This window comes from Podarcis pityusensis (genome assembly GCF_964106645.2).
Source record: "Podarcis pityusensis genome assembly, chromosome: 2".
Classification (NCBI taxonomy): domain Eukaryota; kingdom Metazoa; phylum Chordata; class Lepidosauria; order Squamata; family Lacertidae; genus Podarcis; species Podarcis pityusensis.
Window position 1 is genome coordinate 117,065,177 of NC_138029.1, and position 13,191 is coordinate 117,078,367.

General features: G+C 46.5%; 2 protein-coding genes across 2 annotated transcripts; both read left to right on the forward strand.

The window, feature by feature from the left end:
• The first annotated feature begins 997 nt into the window (after positions 1–997).
• Positions 998–6,689, forward strand: LOC308469964 (uncharacterized protein). The gene is made up of 2 exons (XM_080993119.1): positions 998–1,889; positions 3,744–6,689. The coding sequence occupies exons 1-2, from the start codon at positions 1,634–1,636 to the stop codon at positions 4,541–4,543; spliced, it is 1,056 nt and encodes a 351-aa protein (XP_080849245.1). The 5' UTR covers positions 998–1,633; the 3' UTR covers positions 4,544–6,689.
• Positions 6,690–7,753: 1,064 nt separating this feature from the next.
• Positions 7,754–12,918, forward strand: LOC308469787 (uncharacterized protein). Its single transcript, XM_080992731.1, has 2 exons — positions 7,754–7,869; positions 10,676–12,918. Exon 2 carries the CDS (start codon positions 10,691–10,693, stop codon positions 12,149–12,151), a length of 1,461 nt encoding a protein of 486 aa, XP_080848857.1. The 5' UTR covers positions 7,754–7,869; positions 10,676–10,690; the 3' UTR covers positions 12,152–12,918.
• Positions 12,919–13,191: the final 273 nt, after the last annotated feature.

A 13,191-nucleotide genomic window follows, 5' to 3' on the forward strand; every position in this document is an offset into this window, starting at 1 on the left:
GTTGATCAGTGGCTTCGTGGTTTGACTGATCCCACTGATAGCAGTAAAAATAGGATGCCCTGTTGCGTTCGAAGGGGTTGTTTGGACAGAGTCTCTGATCAGCATGCCTAGCAGGACAGGCTTAAAAAGGTAAAGGGACCCCTGATCATTAGGTCCAATCGTGACCGACTCTGGGGTTGTGGCGCTCATCTCGCTTTATTGGCTGAGGGAGCAGGCGTACAGCTTCCAGGTCATGTGGCCAGCATGACTAAGCCACTTCTTGCAAAGGAGAGCAGCGCACGGAAACGCCGTTTACCTTCCTGCCGGAGTGGTACCTATTTATCTACTTGCACTTTGACGTGCTTTCGAACTGCTAGGTTGGCAGGAGCAGGGACCGAGCAATGGGAACTGACCCCGTCGTGGGGAATCGAACCGCCGACCTTTTTTTTTTTTATAAATCTTTTATTAAGTTTCCACAATAAAAGACAAAGAAAGTACAAAATCACAAAAAAACAATACAATACAAAAACACAAACATTAAACACATCAAAAGAAAAAGGGAAAAAAAGATAAAAACACATATAATAACAAAAAACAAAAATTCCCTCTTTCTTAATTTCTCATCTTCAATTAGCTTATTTTCCGGACTTCCTCACATCTCCCGTTCTTGTATCCCTTTTTTAAAAATTAATTCAGCAAATTAATATCCTATTAATTTATCTGTTGTTAATCCAATCTTACATTTTACTTTGTTGCTAAAGTCCCTGCGATTCATTTCAATGTCCTTAACATTCATAAATTTTACAGTATTTCTGCAAATAAATTTTGAATTTCTTCCAATCTTCCTCCACCGTCTCCTCTCCCTGGTCTCGGATTCTGCCAGTCATTTCCGCCATCTCCATGTAGTCCATTAGTTGCATCTGCCAATCTTCCAAGGTAGGTAGATCTTGTGTCTTCCAATGCTTTGCGATGAGAATTCTTGCTGCTGCTGTAGCATACATAAAAAAAAATTATCCTTCTTTAGCACCGATTGGTCCACTATGCCCAGGAGGAAGGCCTCTGGTTTCTTCGGGAAAGTATATTTAAATACCTTTTTCAGTTCATTATATATCATTTCCCAGAAGGCCTTGATCCTTGGGCACGTCCACCAAAGGTGAAAGAATGTACCTTCAATCTCTTTGCATTTCCAACATTTGTTATCGGGCAAATGATATACTTTTGCAAGCTTGACTGGGGTCATGTACCTTCTTATCGGCAAGTCCTAGGCTCTATGGTTTAACCCACAGCGCCACCAGCGTCCCAGGACAGGAAGCAATTATTATTATTATTATTATTATTATTATTATTATTACTTGCATCCTGCCTATCTGACTGGGTTGCCTCTGCCCATCTGGGTAGCTTCCAACAAAATAAAAACCATCAAAACTTTCCTTGTAAAAGGCTGTTTTTGGAAGTCTTCCATTTTATAGAAATGGCCTTCAGTTTTAAAGAATTGTCCTCTTTAAGGGATCACGTGGTGTAAACAACTCTTGAGATCTACTCACAGGAAGGGAGGTGGGACAGGCAGCTGAAAGGAATTGCCAAAGGTGTTTGAAAATGGGTGGGGGCTCTTGGGAAGGGGGTGCCCAATTGGCACTTCTCCAGGGGCAGCAGAATGCCTTGGGCAGGAGAATCCCTGCAGGGGCTCTCAGACTCCCTTGGCTTCTTCTTCCCTCCCTCCCAGGAAGCTGCAACTTGCTCTGGATTCTGCGCTCCTCAGGAAGCTGAACCTGCAAACCTAGCTGAGACTGAACCTGCAACCCTGGCCAGGATGGAAGGAGGAAGATGGACGGTTGACCTGGTCAGGCTGTCTCCCGCATCCCTCCCCACAACCTCTGAGCATTCCCTCCCAGGACCCTTGGAGAAATCTGGTGAGTTCCAGGGGAGAGGAGATGGGGAGAGGGATAGATGGAAGGTGGCGGGAGAAAGAGGAAAAGATGGAGAGGAGACAAATGGAAGGAAGTTCCTGACAGGAAGAAGGAAGTTGTGAGGCCTTCTCCGAAGCAGCTCTTTGTTTCTTGAATCCTTTTCCTAAAGTAGTGGGGGCAGATTTTCTTCCTCCAGGCTTTGAAATCTTAGGTGTTATTTCCACGGCAGGAATAATTGATGATAATGATGTTGCACACCAATCCTGAAGAATGGGTGAAGGGGAATGGAAATGTTTCCCATAATTATTTATAATTAATGTACATAAATTGTTTCTATTACTCTTATTGTTTATAAACAGGGTCATAATGATACATTCCACCAGCACCAAAACACAATAAATGCACGCACCTTCCCAGTCTGGTGGGGTTCAGGGACAAAGGACCAGTTATCATGATACACGATTCCTGTGGCTGGAGGCTCTACACTTAGGATTGGGCGTCTGGTATTATAAGCAAATTGTGTAAATCTTACAGACTGGGGTTGTTTGTGAGAGTCAGTGAGTGGGATAATAATTTATAGCGCCACTGTGTAATGGCTTGGTTCTCCCGCACACACGTGAGACAACTCCAGTAGTAATTATCTCAAACTCATAAATCACTGTGGAGCTCAGTCTTCGGACTGTTCAACCCAGCTTGCAGTTGCCGAGTCCTCCAGCAAAGAAGCCCCCACTTTCGCTCTCTTTTCCCCTCTTCTCGCAGATTCTCTCGAGCCTAAGAGTTTTTGGACAGGCTATTTCTGGGGTCCCTGTGTCAGAGCTCAAACTGGAGCTAACAGTCTATGCCCCGCCCCGGCACCCCCCTTCCTGTTCTTTGCTCCTGCTGCAGCTTGGCTGCTCCTCCCCTGCTTCACATTCCAACCGAATCACATCTCTTGCCTTCTCAGGCTCTGTCAGCGGAGGCACAAGAGGCTTGAGATTCACAGAGCTGACACCCTGTAATTTTGTCCTTGCCTAAGCCTCCATGGAGATATTGTGGTACAAGCTTGGTGCAAATTTCAAAATAAGTACACAAAGCCAACAAAGAGACTCAGAAGTTTATAGTGGCACCAGCTTTCCTGGTCAAGAGTCCACTTTGTCAGACTGCAGCCCACAAAAGCTTAGGCCATAATACATTTATCAGCTTTTAAGGGCTGCAAAGATGAATAAACAGAAGCGTAGTTCATCTATGGACTTCCATCCTACAGGAGACAGTGACACACAGCAACTTGGATAGCTTGAAGAAAAGGATAAGACTGACATCTCTGCTCTGCCCTCATGGTCCAGGCAATAATCCTTCTTGATACAAGTTTCTGGAAAGCACAGGAAGGCAGAGAAGACTCTTGTGCTCCAATCCTGCTTGCCGGTTTCCCACAGGCATCTGGTTGGCCTCTGTGCGAAGAGGATGCTGGACTAGGTGGGCCTTTGCCTGATCCAGCAGGCTCTTCTTAGGTTCCAATATATTGCAATATTTCTACAGTTACATGTAGCACTTCAGTTTTATTTATTTCACAAGGGAAATACTGTTACTTGAGCCTGAGATCATTTCCTCACTTGAAAAAGAAAAATACAGAGATGTGTCTAATAAGCCAATTCCACCATAGATCTGTATTATAAAATGATGGTGCTTTATTAAGTTTGAATGGAGTGATCATGTGTTGCTCTTGCCACTATCTCATCAGCTTTCGTAAAATTTGGAACCTAGAGAGGATAGTGGAGAATGAAGGTGTTACAATGAGAGAAGGTGCAGATAGGAATTGACATGTGTTCAATTCCTTTTTTGTCTTTCCTGAAAGTCTAACAGGATTCTCTTTCCTCCCAGACTCCCAAACAGGTGAGGAAGATGAAAGTCAGAATTCTATGGAGCCACCTGTCAATTCATTGGGAAGAACAAAGAAACTGAGGATACAACAACAAACTCACAAAGGAGAGAAACTATTTGAATGTTTTGAATGTGGAAAGAGCTTCAGTGAAAGTGGAAAACTTAGAAGACACCAACGAACTCACATGGGGGAGAAACCATTTAAATGTACTGTATGTGGAAAGAGCTTCAGTGATAGTGGATCACTTAGAATACACCAACGAACTCACACAGGGGAAAAACCATATAAATGTATTGAACGTGGAAAGAGCTACAGTCAAAATGGATACCTTAGAATACATCAACGAATTCACACGGGGGAGAAACCATTTAAATGTATTGAATGTGGAAAGAGTTTCAGCAAAAGTGGAGTACTTAGAGTACACCAACAAACTCACACAGGGGAGAAACCATATAAATGTATTGAATGTGGAAAGAGTTTCAGTGAAAGTGGATCACTTAGAATACACCAACGAACTCACACAGGGGAGAAACCATTTAAATGTATTGAATGTGGAAAGAGCTTTAGTTATAGTGGATCACTTAGAATACACCAACGAACTCACACGGGGGAGAAACCATTTAAATGTATGGAATGTGGAAAGTGTTTCAGTGAAAGTGGATCACTTAGAATACACCAACGAACTCATACAGGGGAGAAACCATTTAAATGTATGGAATGTGGAAACAGCTACCGTCAATCTGGAGCACTTAGAATGCATCAACGAACTCACACAGGGGAAAAACCACAGATACTTTAATAAACTTTAATAAACCGCATAGGTGTTTTTTACCTTTCCTTCTATGCTTCCTTGCAATACTGATAAAATCAAAACACCCTAATGCTTTCAGCCCCAGAAGAGGAGCTCCCCTTGGTGTCAGGGGAAGGGTCCAAGGGAGCATCTGGAGCCCTGCCATTCCTTCTGTCCCTGGCCCCTTCCCCTCCTCTCTCTGCCATCCCTGGGCCACTCCTTACTCCATAGCAGGAGACTGGATCTGTCTGTGATGGTGAGATGTCCTGGCTGGTTGAAGGACCACTTCCTGTTTTCTGCAGCTCTGTCCTGCCTTCTCGTGGAAGCTGGAGTCATGAAGCAGGCGAAGACTGAGCACACCTAAGGGTGGCGCAGGGGGTGGGTGGGATTCTGCTTAACCTTTCCCCGTCTGCTCCTTTTCTGGATCCAAATCCCCACACAAAAAGGGGCAGTGTGAGGGCACAATCAATGTTATGGAGCTGCACTGAAAATCATTGCTTTGTGACTGTAAGAGGCCCTTCTCAAAAAAAGAAGCATCAAGAGAATTTAAGCTACAGAATTTAAAACAAACAGATAATTACAAAAAAAGAAAGCAGTCTGGTGCCACATTGCGTAGGAGTTACTTTAACACACTCTACCTGGGGCTGCCTTTGAAAAGAGCTCAGAAACTTCAATGGCTCAAAGAGCTGCAGACACATTACTGACCAGGGCTGGCTATAGGCAGCATAGGACTCATATATTTGAACAACTCCGTCTGCCTAATTGTCTGTTTCAATCAATGTTTCCACAAGAAGAGGAAGATAGATTTGGAGTGCCGCATTTTCAAAAAAGGTGGACACACGACAAATTCTTTGTGGAGCTGAAAGGCATGCCTGTGTGCCTCATTTGTGGTGAGGCCCTCTCTGTCCTGAAGAAGGCCCACCTGCAGAGGCACCACAGGACAAAAGCACATCCAGTACGAAGAGTTCCAAGGGCAGCTGCGCCAGGAGAAGGTGAAGGCGCTGAAAACGGACCTGTTGGGTAGCCTGTGGCCCCTCCAGATGATGTCAAATTGCGACTCATGTCTTCTTCAAATTGCAACTCACGTCCTCAAAATGGTTCAGCCTCCGCCACCTTTACTGCAGTCAACTGAAGGCAACCAACTGTGCCCTGGGCCCCTCGATCTTTCTCACTTCCAATGAAAACTAATAAATGAATAGGAAGAGAAGCTACCCATGTCACACTGACACAAACACCTTGCATATGAACTTCGTAAAATAATGAAAGTGTATTCTACCCGCCCCCGCCCCCCGCTTGCTCTCCCCACCTCTCAATTCCCCAGCCTTACACTGTATACAACATTAAAGTCTGTCTGTCTCTGAATTTTTATGATATCCAAAGTAACAGAGTAGCTTATAGTTAGGAAGCCAAATAGCTATTCTAGTTGATAGTTCCTTTTTACAGACTATACAGTGGCCAGACTCTTGCTATTCAAAAGAACTTTACTTTCATAATCATATAACTGAGAAGAATAGAAGAGGAGTCTGTAACCTGAAGTGTATGTAACACGAGGTACCACTGTACAATCTTCTGCTTATTCAAACACGCAGCCCTGTTTAGAGAAGTTTTTAATATTTAATGCTGTGCTGTTTTTAACACTTGATTGGGAGCCGCCCAGAGTGGCTGGATAAACTCAGCCAGATGGGTGGGGTATAAATAATAAATTATTATTATTATATAGTGATCTGTTTCACTTCAGACAGATCACACTAACAAACTACAGTTACAGTTGCTCCAAGATAATTCAGTGGGGCCTCTTCTCAGTTCATTGTCTTCTGGATCAGTGCCTTAATCCTTTGTCGATTCTGTAAATCACAGAATAACCATTGAGGTGTCCCCAGATGTTGTTGTCCAGTTCCCATCAGCTTCAGCCAGCAGGGCAGACAGTCAAGGATGATGGAAATTGTAATCTGGACCTCACCACCTGGACTCTGCTGCCCTATATCCTTCCCATTGAAAGAAATGTGAGAATAAATTTTGGACACTATAGATTTATCCTGATCTGGTGCATGCAATGTCTTTTGTTTTGCAGCTGTGTGATTTGTACTCATATTGTATTGTGGTGGCCATTGGCTATAAACTATAAAATTTATAGAAACGGTAGATTGAACTGCAAAAATAAGTAATAAAATAATAAAAGGATTTTATTTTTTTGGTCCTCACTCCAAAATGGTGTGTGTGTGTCTCCTGGTGTTTTTGGTTATATTGGGGGTGGGGTGGGGGTGGAGAAGTATAAGGCCAAAACCATGCCCCTCCTCTGCTAAATGGATGCAGGAGACCAGAGGCAGCGAATGAAAAAGCAGGGAAAGAGAAACCCTCCAAGTGCCACTGTTTAGAATTAGAGAAGCCGTCCTGGTTTCTGATTTGATCCCAGAATGTCACGCTTTTCCTTAGGGTGTCCCTGTTTTCATTGAAGAAATGTTGGAGGGAATGGAGTTATCCAACCCCCGGCTCTCTGAAGGCCATCCTGTATAGGAACGTTTTTTAATGTTTAATGTTTTATTATGTTTTTTATATATGTTGGAAACTTCCCAGAGTGGCTGGGGCAGCGTAATAAGATGTGTGGTGTATAAATAGGAAAATTATATTTATGGAATGGGATGTCCCTATTTTCATCAGAGAAATGTTGGAGGGTTTGGAAAGGTCGGTTGCTGGAGCTAAGTGATTGCATGATCCCAACCAGCAGAGCTGGGAACTGGACTGCCTCCTCCAGCTACCCATTCGGGCTGCAGGCATAGCTGTCAACCTTCCCTTTTTTTGCCGTAAATTCCCTTATTCCAGTGCCATTTCCCGCTGCTATTCCGGATTGTTAGATATCCTGTAGACTGTCCCCGGGACAGGTGAGGCTGCTGATCCCTTATTTTCGAGTCCGCTGCTGATCCCTTATTTTCAAATCTGAAAATTGACAGCTATGGCTGCAGGGTGGCATCGTCCCAGCATTCTGAAAAGATTTACTGATGAGGAAACCAGTGACTGCACATCGGATCACAAGGAGACTTATTTGTGCAACATTCTGGATATCTTATAAGATGCCAGGTAGATTCCAATGATACAATAAATTTTGAGGGACAGCGCAAGGGGGCGTATCCAGCCTCGCAGCCTCCCAGGGCCCAACCCACAGCCAGCGAGCTCCGATGCCCAGAGAGGCAGGAAACGGGGCCAGCCAGGGGGACTCGAGAGCGGCTGCACTTTCCTGTCCCCCGCCGAGGAGAGCGGAGGAGCAGCGGCCTGTGGCCTGGCGAGTTTCCCCGGAGAGGAGCCGGATTTCTGTGCGGGGACGGAGCGAGGAGTCCGAGGTGCAGGAGGCGGGAGGGGGGGGAGGAGAGCACGTGCGCCTGGCAGGATCAGGCCCCGAGTGGAGTCAGAGGCTGCAGGGCGCCCCCCAACCGGGCAGGAAGGGGAAGGGGCGCAGCTGAGGGGCAGGGCATCTGCAGGAGGGCACAGGGGCAAACATCTCTGGCTCAGGCTGGCACGGACCCTGCCGGAGACCCTGGGGAGCTGCTCCCTTCAGTCCTGAGCTCAAGGGGCAGAATGAGGGGTCCAAGGCAGCTGCTGCTTCGCGGTGGACGATGCATATAGTCGCTCACGGATCAGCGGCGTACCTGGGGCTTTTGCCGCCCCTCTCCCTGTCCCTCATCAGGGAGCCCAGCCCATTTCTACAGTCCTCCCCACGGCGGAGAGGGAAGGGGAGGCGGGGGGGGGGGAGGAAGAGCAGTGCAGCGGGGGGGGGGCTCTTACTGTGACACCCTTTGCAGACCACTACTGCCCCCCTTTCTCTGCCAGTGCCATTGATAAACCTATCACCCTCCTTCATGAATTGGTCAGATCGCCTTGTAAAGCTCTCTTTGCCACCACCATCGTCGCATCTTGTGGCAATGATGTCCATCCGATTCATTTAGCAAGGAAATGGCTTCTTTTGCCTGCCCCAAATCAAGGTACACTGTGCCTTTATTAGTCAGGGCTAATAAAACAGCTGATAGATCCATTCCCTGGAGAACACGTCTGAACTTTCCCCCAAGCTATCAAAGCTAGTGTGTCTGCGTGTAGATAAGTGAGAGAGCCTTAAAGCATGTTTTGTTAAAGGTTTTATCTTCCACCTTCCCCAGTAATACGGCTGAGTTTTCAGACAAAGAGTTGAAGTGGGTGACAGTTTTGAGAATGCAGAGGAAAGGAGGATTCTTAAGAAGTGTGGCACATGTAAATGAATTAATGATAATAAAAACGTTGAAGACAGTATTGTAAAAGACTGAGGAAGGCAAAATTGAAATTAGCTATTCATGTTCAGATTATTACTCATTTCTATACTGTTTCATATTTTTCAGAAAAATATCTCAAAGCAATTAAAGGGAAATCTCATTGCAGTTTGTGTCCATAGGATCTTGAGAACATTAACTCTGTAGATCCAGGAGTTCTCTCCTCCTGATACTGTCAAATTTGATTGTTCTTTCCTAAAGAGCAGGAGGAACGAAACATTTATGGGCTTAAAGCTGCATTGATTCTGGAGGCCACATTCCAGTGAGCTCTGTGGCCAATGTATGCACATGCATGCACACACATAAAATAGATGCAGACCATAAAGTCACATGCACACACGCCAGAGGTGCTGCACACACTCACCAGACATGCCATCTAGCATACATACAAGTCTTGCAAACACAATCAGCATGTTTAGACCTTCCAACCCCAGTTCTGGGGTGGGGGAAAATAAGAGCACATGAAGACCCTGCTCTTTTTTCTAAGAAAAAAGACCCTGCTGATTGTTCTTTAGAAATCCTCTTTAAAGAGCAGCCAGCAGGATCATTTATCTCCAGATCAGGGCTTCTATCCCATTTCAGCACTGTGCTGATTCCTGCTGAGATTGGAGTTTAAAGGATCTCTCTAAGGGCTCTTTAAGGGACGCGGGTGGTGCTGTGGTCAAAACCACAGAGCCTAGAGCTTACCGATCAGATGGTTGGCAGTTTGAATCCCCGCGACGTGGTGAGCTCCCATTGCTCAGTCCCTGCTCCTGCCAACCTAGCAGTTCGAAAGCACATCAACGTGCAAGTAGATAAATAGGTACTGCTCCAGCGGGAAGGTAAATGGTGTTTCTGTGTGCTGCTGTGGTTCTCCAGAAGTGGCTTAGTCATGCTGGCCACATGACTGTACACCGGCTCCCTCAGCCATAAAGCGAGATAAGCGCCGCAACCCCAGAGTCATCCGCAACTGGACCTAATGGTCAGGGGTCCCTTTACCTTTAAGGGCTCTTTAGACATCTCTCTCTCTCTCTGGGACAGACAGAGAGGTTCATCACATGATGAGGCCAAGAGATGGAAACCACAGGGACCAGCAGGCCACATGAAGTGGGTTATTTGATTTTGTTGGTCAATATTCCTTCTCTTTGCTTGTTTCTTAGGCTGTGCAGACATCATACATTTAAAGCACGTGGCTTCCCCCAGAAAATCACGGGAACTATAGTTTATTGCTACAGTTCTCAGCACCCTTAAGAACTTGGGTTTCTTGGGTGAAGTCATATACTTTAAATGTTAGGTGGGTCTGTCACAGCCTTAACCCTATAGAAAGATCTGTTGCTGCCTTTCCAACATGCTAGAAGTTGCAGCCTGGATCAGCATTCCCTGTCCACTGAACATGCTCAGTCCTCTCACTGGGTTATTTTTGGATTTCCCTCCCACTGCCTTGGTTCTCCTACCCCCAAATATTATTTGTACTTCCATAAACCTTGGGGTTTTCCCAGGTCTGGATAACTTCCTCTTGTGCATGGGTGGGGTCATTTGGGTGACATTGTCATTCACAGCCTGAACATAAGAATTAGGAGTAATAATATATTTCAAAAACTGACTACAGTGGAACCTCGGGTTGCAGACATAATCCATTCCGGAGGCTCATCTGCAACCCGAATGTATGCATGCGGCTGTGTGGTTTAGCGCTTCTGTGTATGTGCGAGCGTCAAAACCAGGAAGTAACCCAAAGGTAAGCAGAAGGTTACGTAGTCCGAAGGCAATGTAACCTGAGGCACCACTGTAATGGTTAAAAAATATGCTTTCGTTTTTATTCTTGAGTTTTATTCTATACTGTTGCTTTAGTGTGTGTTGATTTCCTTTCTAGCAGGGCAGCGTACAAATGGAAGAGAAGGGGCCGAGGAGACCCATTCAAAGGGCGAGACTGGAATCCAAAGGGAAAAAATCTCCTGTGGGCCAAGTTGGGACCGTCAGGGACCTTCTATCTCAAGCAGATTTACATCAAATTAAGCAGGAGTCAGAGGAGGAGGAGCCGCAGCAGCACTGGGATGCCCAGTGGCAGGATTTCCTGAAGACGATGCACCCCCCTCGTTCACGGTGGGAAACCCCACAGGCTCCCAGTCCTCCCCTCTCTAGGCATGGTGTCCTTCCAGCCTCCTTCAGGGGAGCTGCGGGTGCCAGTCGATGGCCCAACCGGAGAGCAGGGGGGACAGACCAGACCCTGCCAGAACTGAGTGGGGAGGCACACGAGGAAGGAGGGGAGCAGATTTCCTCTGTGAAAGTGAAGGAGGAGATCCTGGACGAGGAGGAAGAAGACGCCAACATGAGGTCGGAGATGGAGCGGCAGAGCTTCCAGCGGTTCTGCTACCAGAAGGCCGAGGGGCCCCGAGAGGCCTCGCTTCGGCTCCAGGAACTTGTGAGGAGTCCCAGAGCTCACAGGCTTGATAGCTCAAGGGTGGCTGAAGTCCAGGAAAGCTACTGTGTTCCTTTTGAGAGGCTCAATGGAAAAAATTGGGAAGAATGGTCCCGAAGAGTTAAGGCCTGGCTTACAGCCAAGGGTCTTTGGGAATGTACCCTAGCCCCTCCAGCCCAAGCTCCTCCCGGTGCTGCTGCAGCCGAAGTTGCTGTGGCTGCTGCTGCTCTGAGGAAGGATCAGAGGGCAATGGGAGTTCTAGTGCTGAGCATTGACTCCTCACTGTTGCCACTTGTGGAGGGTCAGGAATGTGCTCATGATGTCTGGCAGGCGCTGCAGCGTGTCCATCACCGGATGAGAGCAGGAGGCAAGATTCACGTCACTAGAAGTCTGTTTGACCTGAAGCTGAAGCCTGGTGATAGCATCAAAGAGCATGTAACTAAGATGCTGGCTGTTTTCAACAAGCTGAGACAGTTAAATGTCAATTTCCCAGAAGCGTTGAAAGTGTACATACTTCTGAGTTCCCTAGATAAGAGTTATGAGAATCTGTGTTTAACTCTTGAGGCAATGCCCCAGGCCGATTTAACTATGCAGTTTGTGGCCAGTCGTTTGTGCGATGAAGAGGAAAAACGACAGAGAGAGGGGGGCCAAAGCCTTGGTGGTTCTGCTTCGAGGAGTGGGGGTGCAGCTAAAGCCGAGGACACTGTTCCAGCTTTTACTACTAGGCGGTGCTACCGTTGTGGATCTGAGGCCCACCTGCAGAGACAATGCCCCCAAGAAGCTGATCAAAAGGCTGCCAAGGCCGTTGCTCCTAGCAACCAGATAAGGGGAACAGGCCAGCAGTGGAGCACCAGAAGAAACTACAAAGGAAGCCGACAGCAACAAGGGAGCAACAGATATAAGGGGTCATACCATGTGGCTGCTTCATGACAACAGTGAAGGATGAGTTGGCCAGCAATCAACGTTGGGTGATTGACAGCGGTGCAAGTCATCATATTCTGACTCCCTCTGGTGTCCAAATGCGCAACTGCAGAGCAGTTCCTGAAGGGAAAACTGTTACTTTAGCTGATGGTTCACGGAAGTTGCTGCAAACTGCTGGAAATGTGTTTGTAAACTGTTTGCAAACTGATCTTGAAGCATTTCTGTTACCAGGAATGAAGTGCTGTTTGCTGTCTGTGTCATCTCTAGTTGGAGATGGGTTCAAAGTCTGTTTTGAGAATAATATGTGTTCAATTTCCAAGAAAGGGAAACTGCTGGTCAGTATTGCATGCCAGGATGGGTTGTATGTTCTGGATGGGACAGACAGGCAGGAGTAACACCGAGACAGCGAAGTCAAATTGTGTGAATGTACCCACTCACCACTTGTGTCAACATTTGTGGCACAGAAGGATGTCCCATTGTAATTGGGGGTACGTTAAGAAGCTGCAAGTGTGCGCTGAGGGGTGCAATATGAAGTCATGTTCTAAGTTTCTAGATTGTAGAGCATGCAAAAAGGCAAAAGTCAAGATGTGCAGTTATCCAAGGTCTGACAGGGTAACCACAAAACCTTTTGAGTTGGTTCACACTGATGTTTGTGGTCCCATGCCTGTTGCAAGTTTTGGTGGGGCCAGATATGTGTTAACTTTAATTGATGACTACTCCAGAATGGGTTGGGTGATATCTCTAAAGGAAAAGAGTAAAGCTGTCATCATGTTAAAGGAGTGGGTCGCTGCGGTCAAACTTCAGTTCTCTCTAAAAGTGTGCCAAGTCCAATCGGATAGGGGTGGAGAGTATACTGGGTCTGCGTTGCAGAATTTCTTCAGCAAGAAAGTTCGTCATAGGTTGACGAACTCTTATTCGCCACAGGAAAATGGTGTAGCAGAGAGGCGGAACCGAACATTTCAGGAAGTGGTGGAGGCCATGCTGTTCGATTCAGGCCTACCACAGAGTTTCTGGGCTGAGGTGTGGAAACCAGCAAATTTCTTGCTAAA

Coding starts and splice junctions, on each gene's coding strand:
- LOC308469964 (XM_080993119.1), top strand. CDS start 1,634: ATGCCTTGGGCAGGAGAATCCCTGCAGGGGCTCTCAGACTCCCTTGGC. Junction 1,890..3,743: donor AGGACCCTTGGAGAAATCTG/GTGAGTTCCAGG, acceptor CTTTCCTCCCAG/ACTCCCAAACAGGTGAGGAA.
- LOC308469787 (XM_080992731.1), top strand. CDS start 10,691: ATGGAAGAGAAGGGGCCGAGGAGACCCATTCAAAGGGCGAGACTGGAA.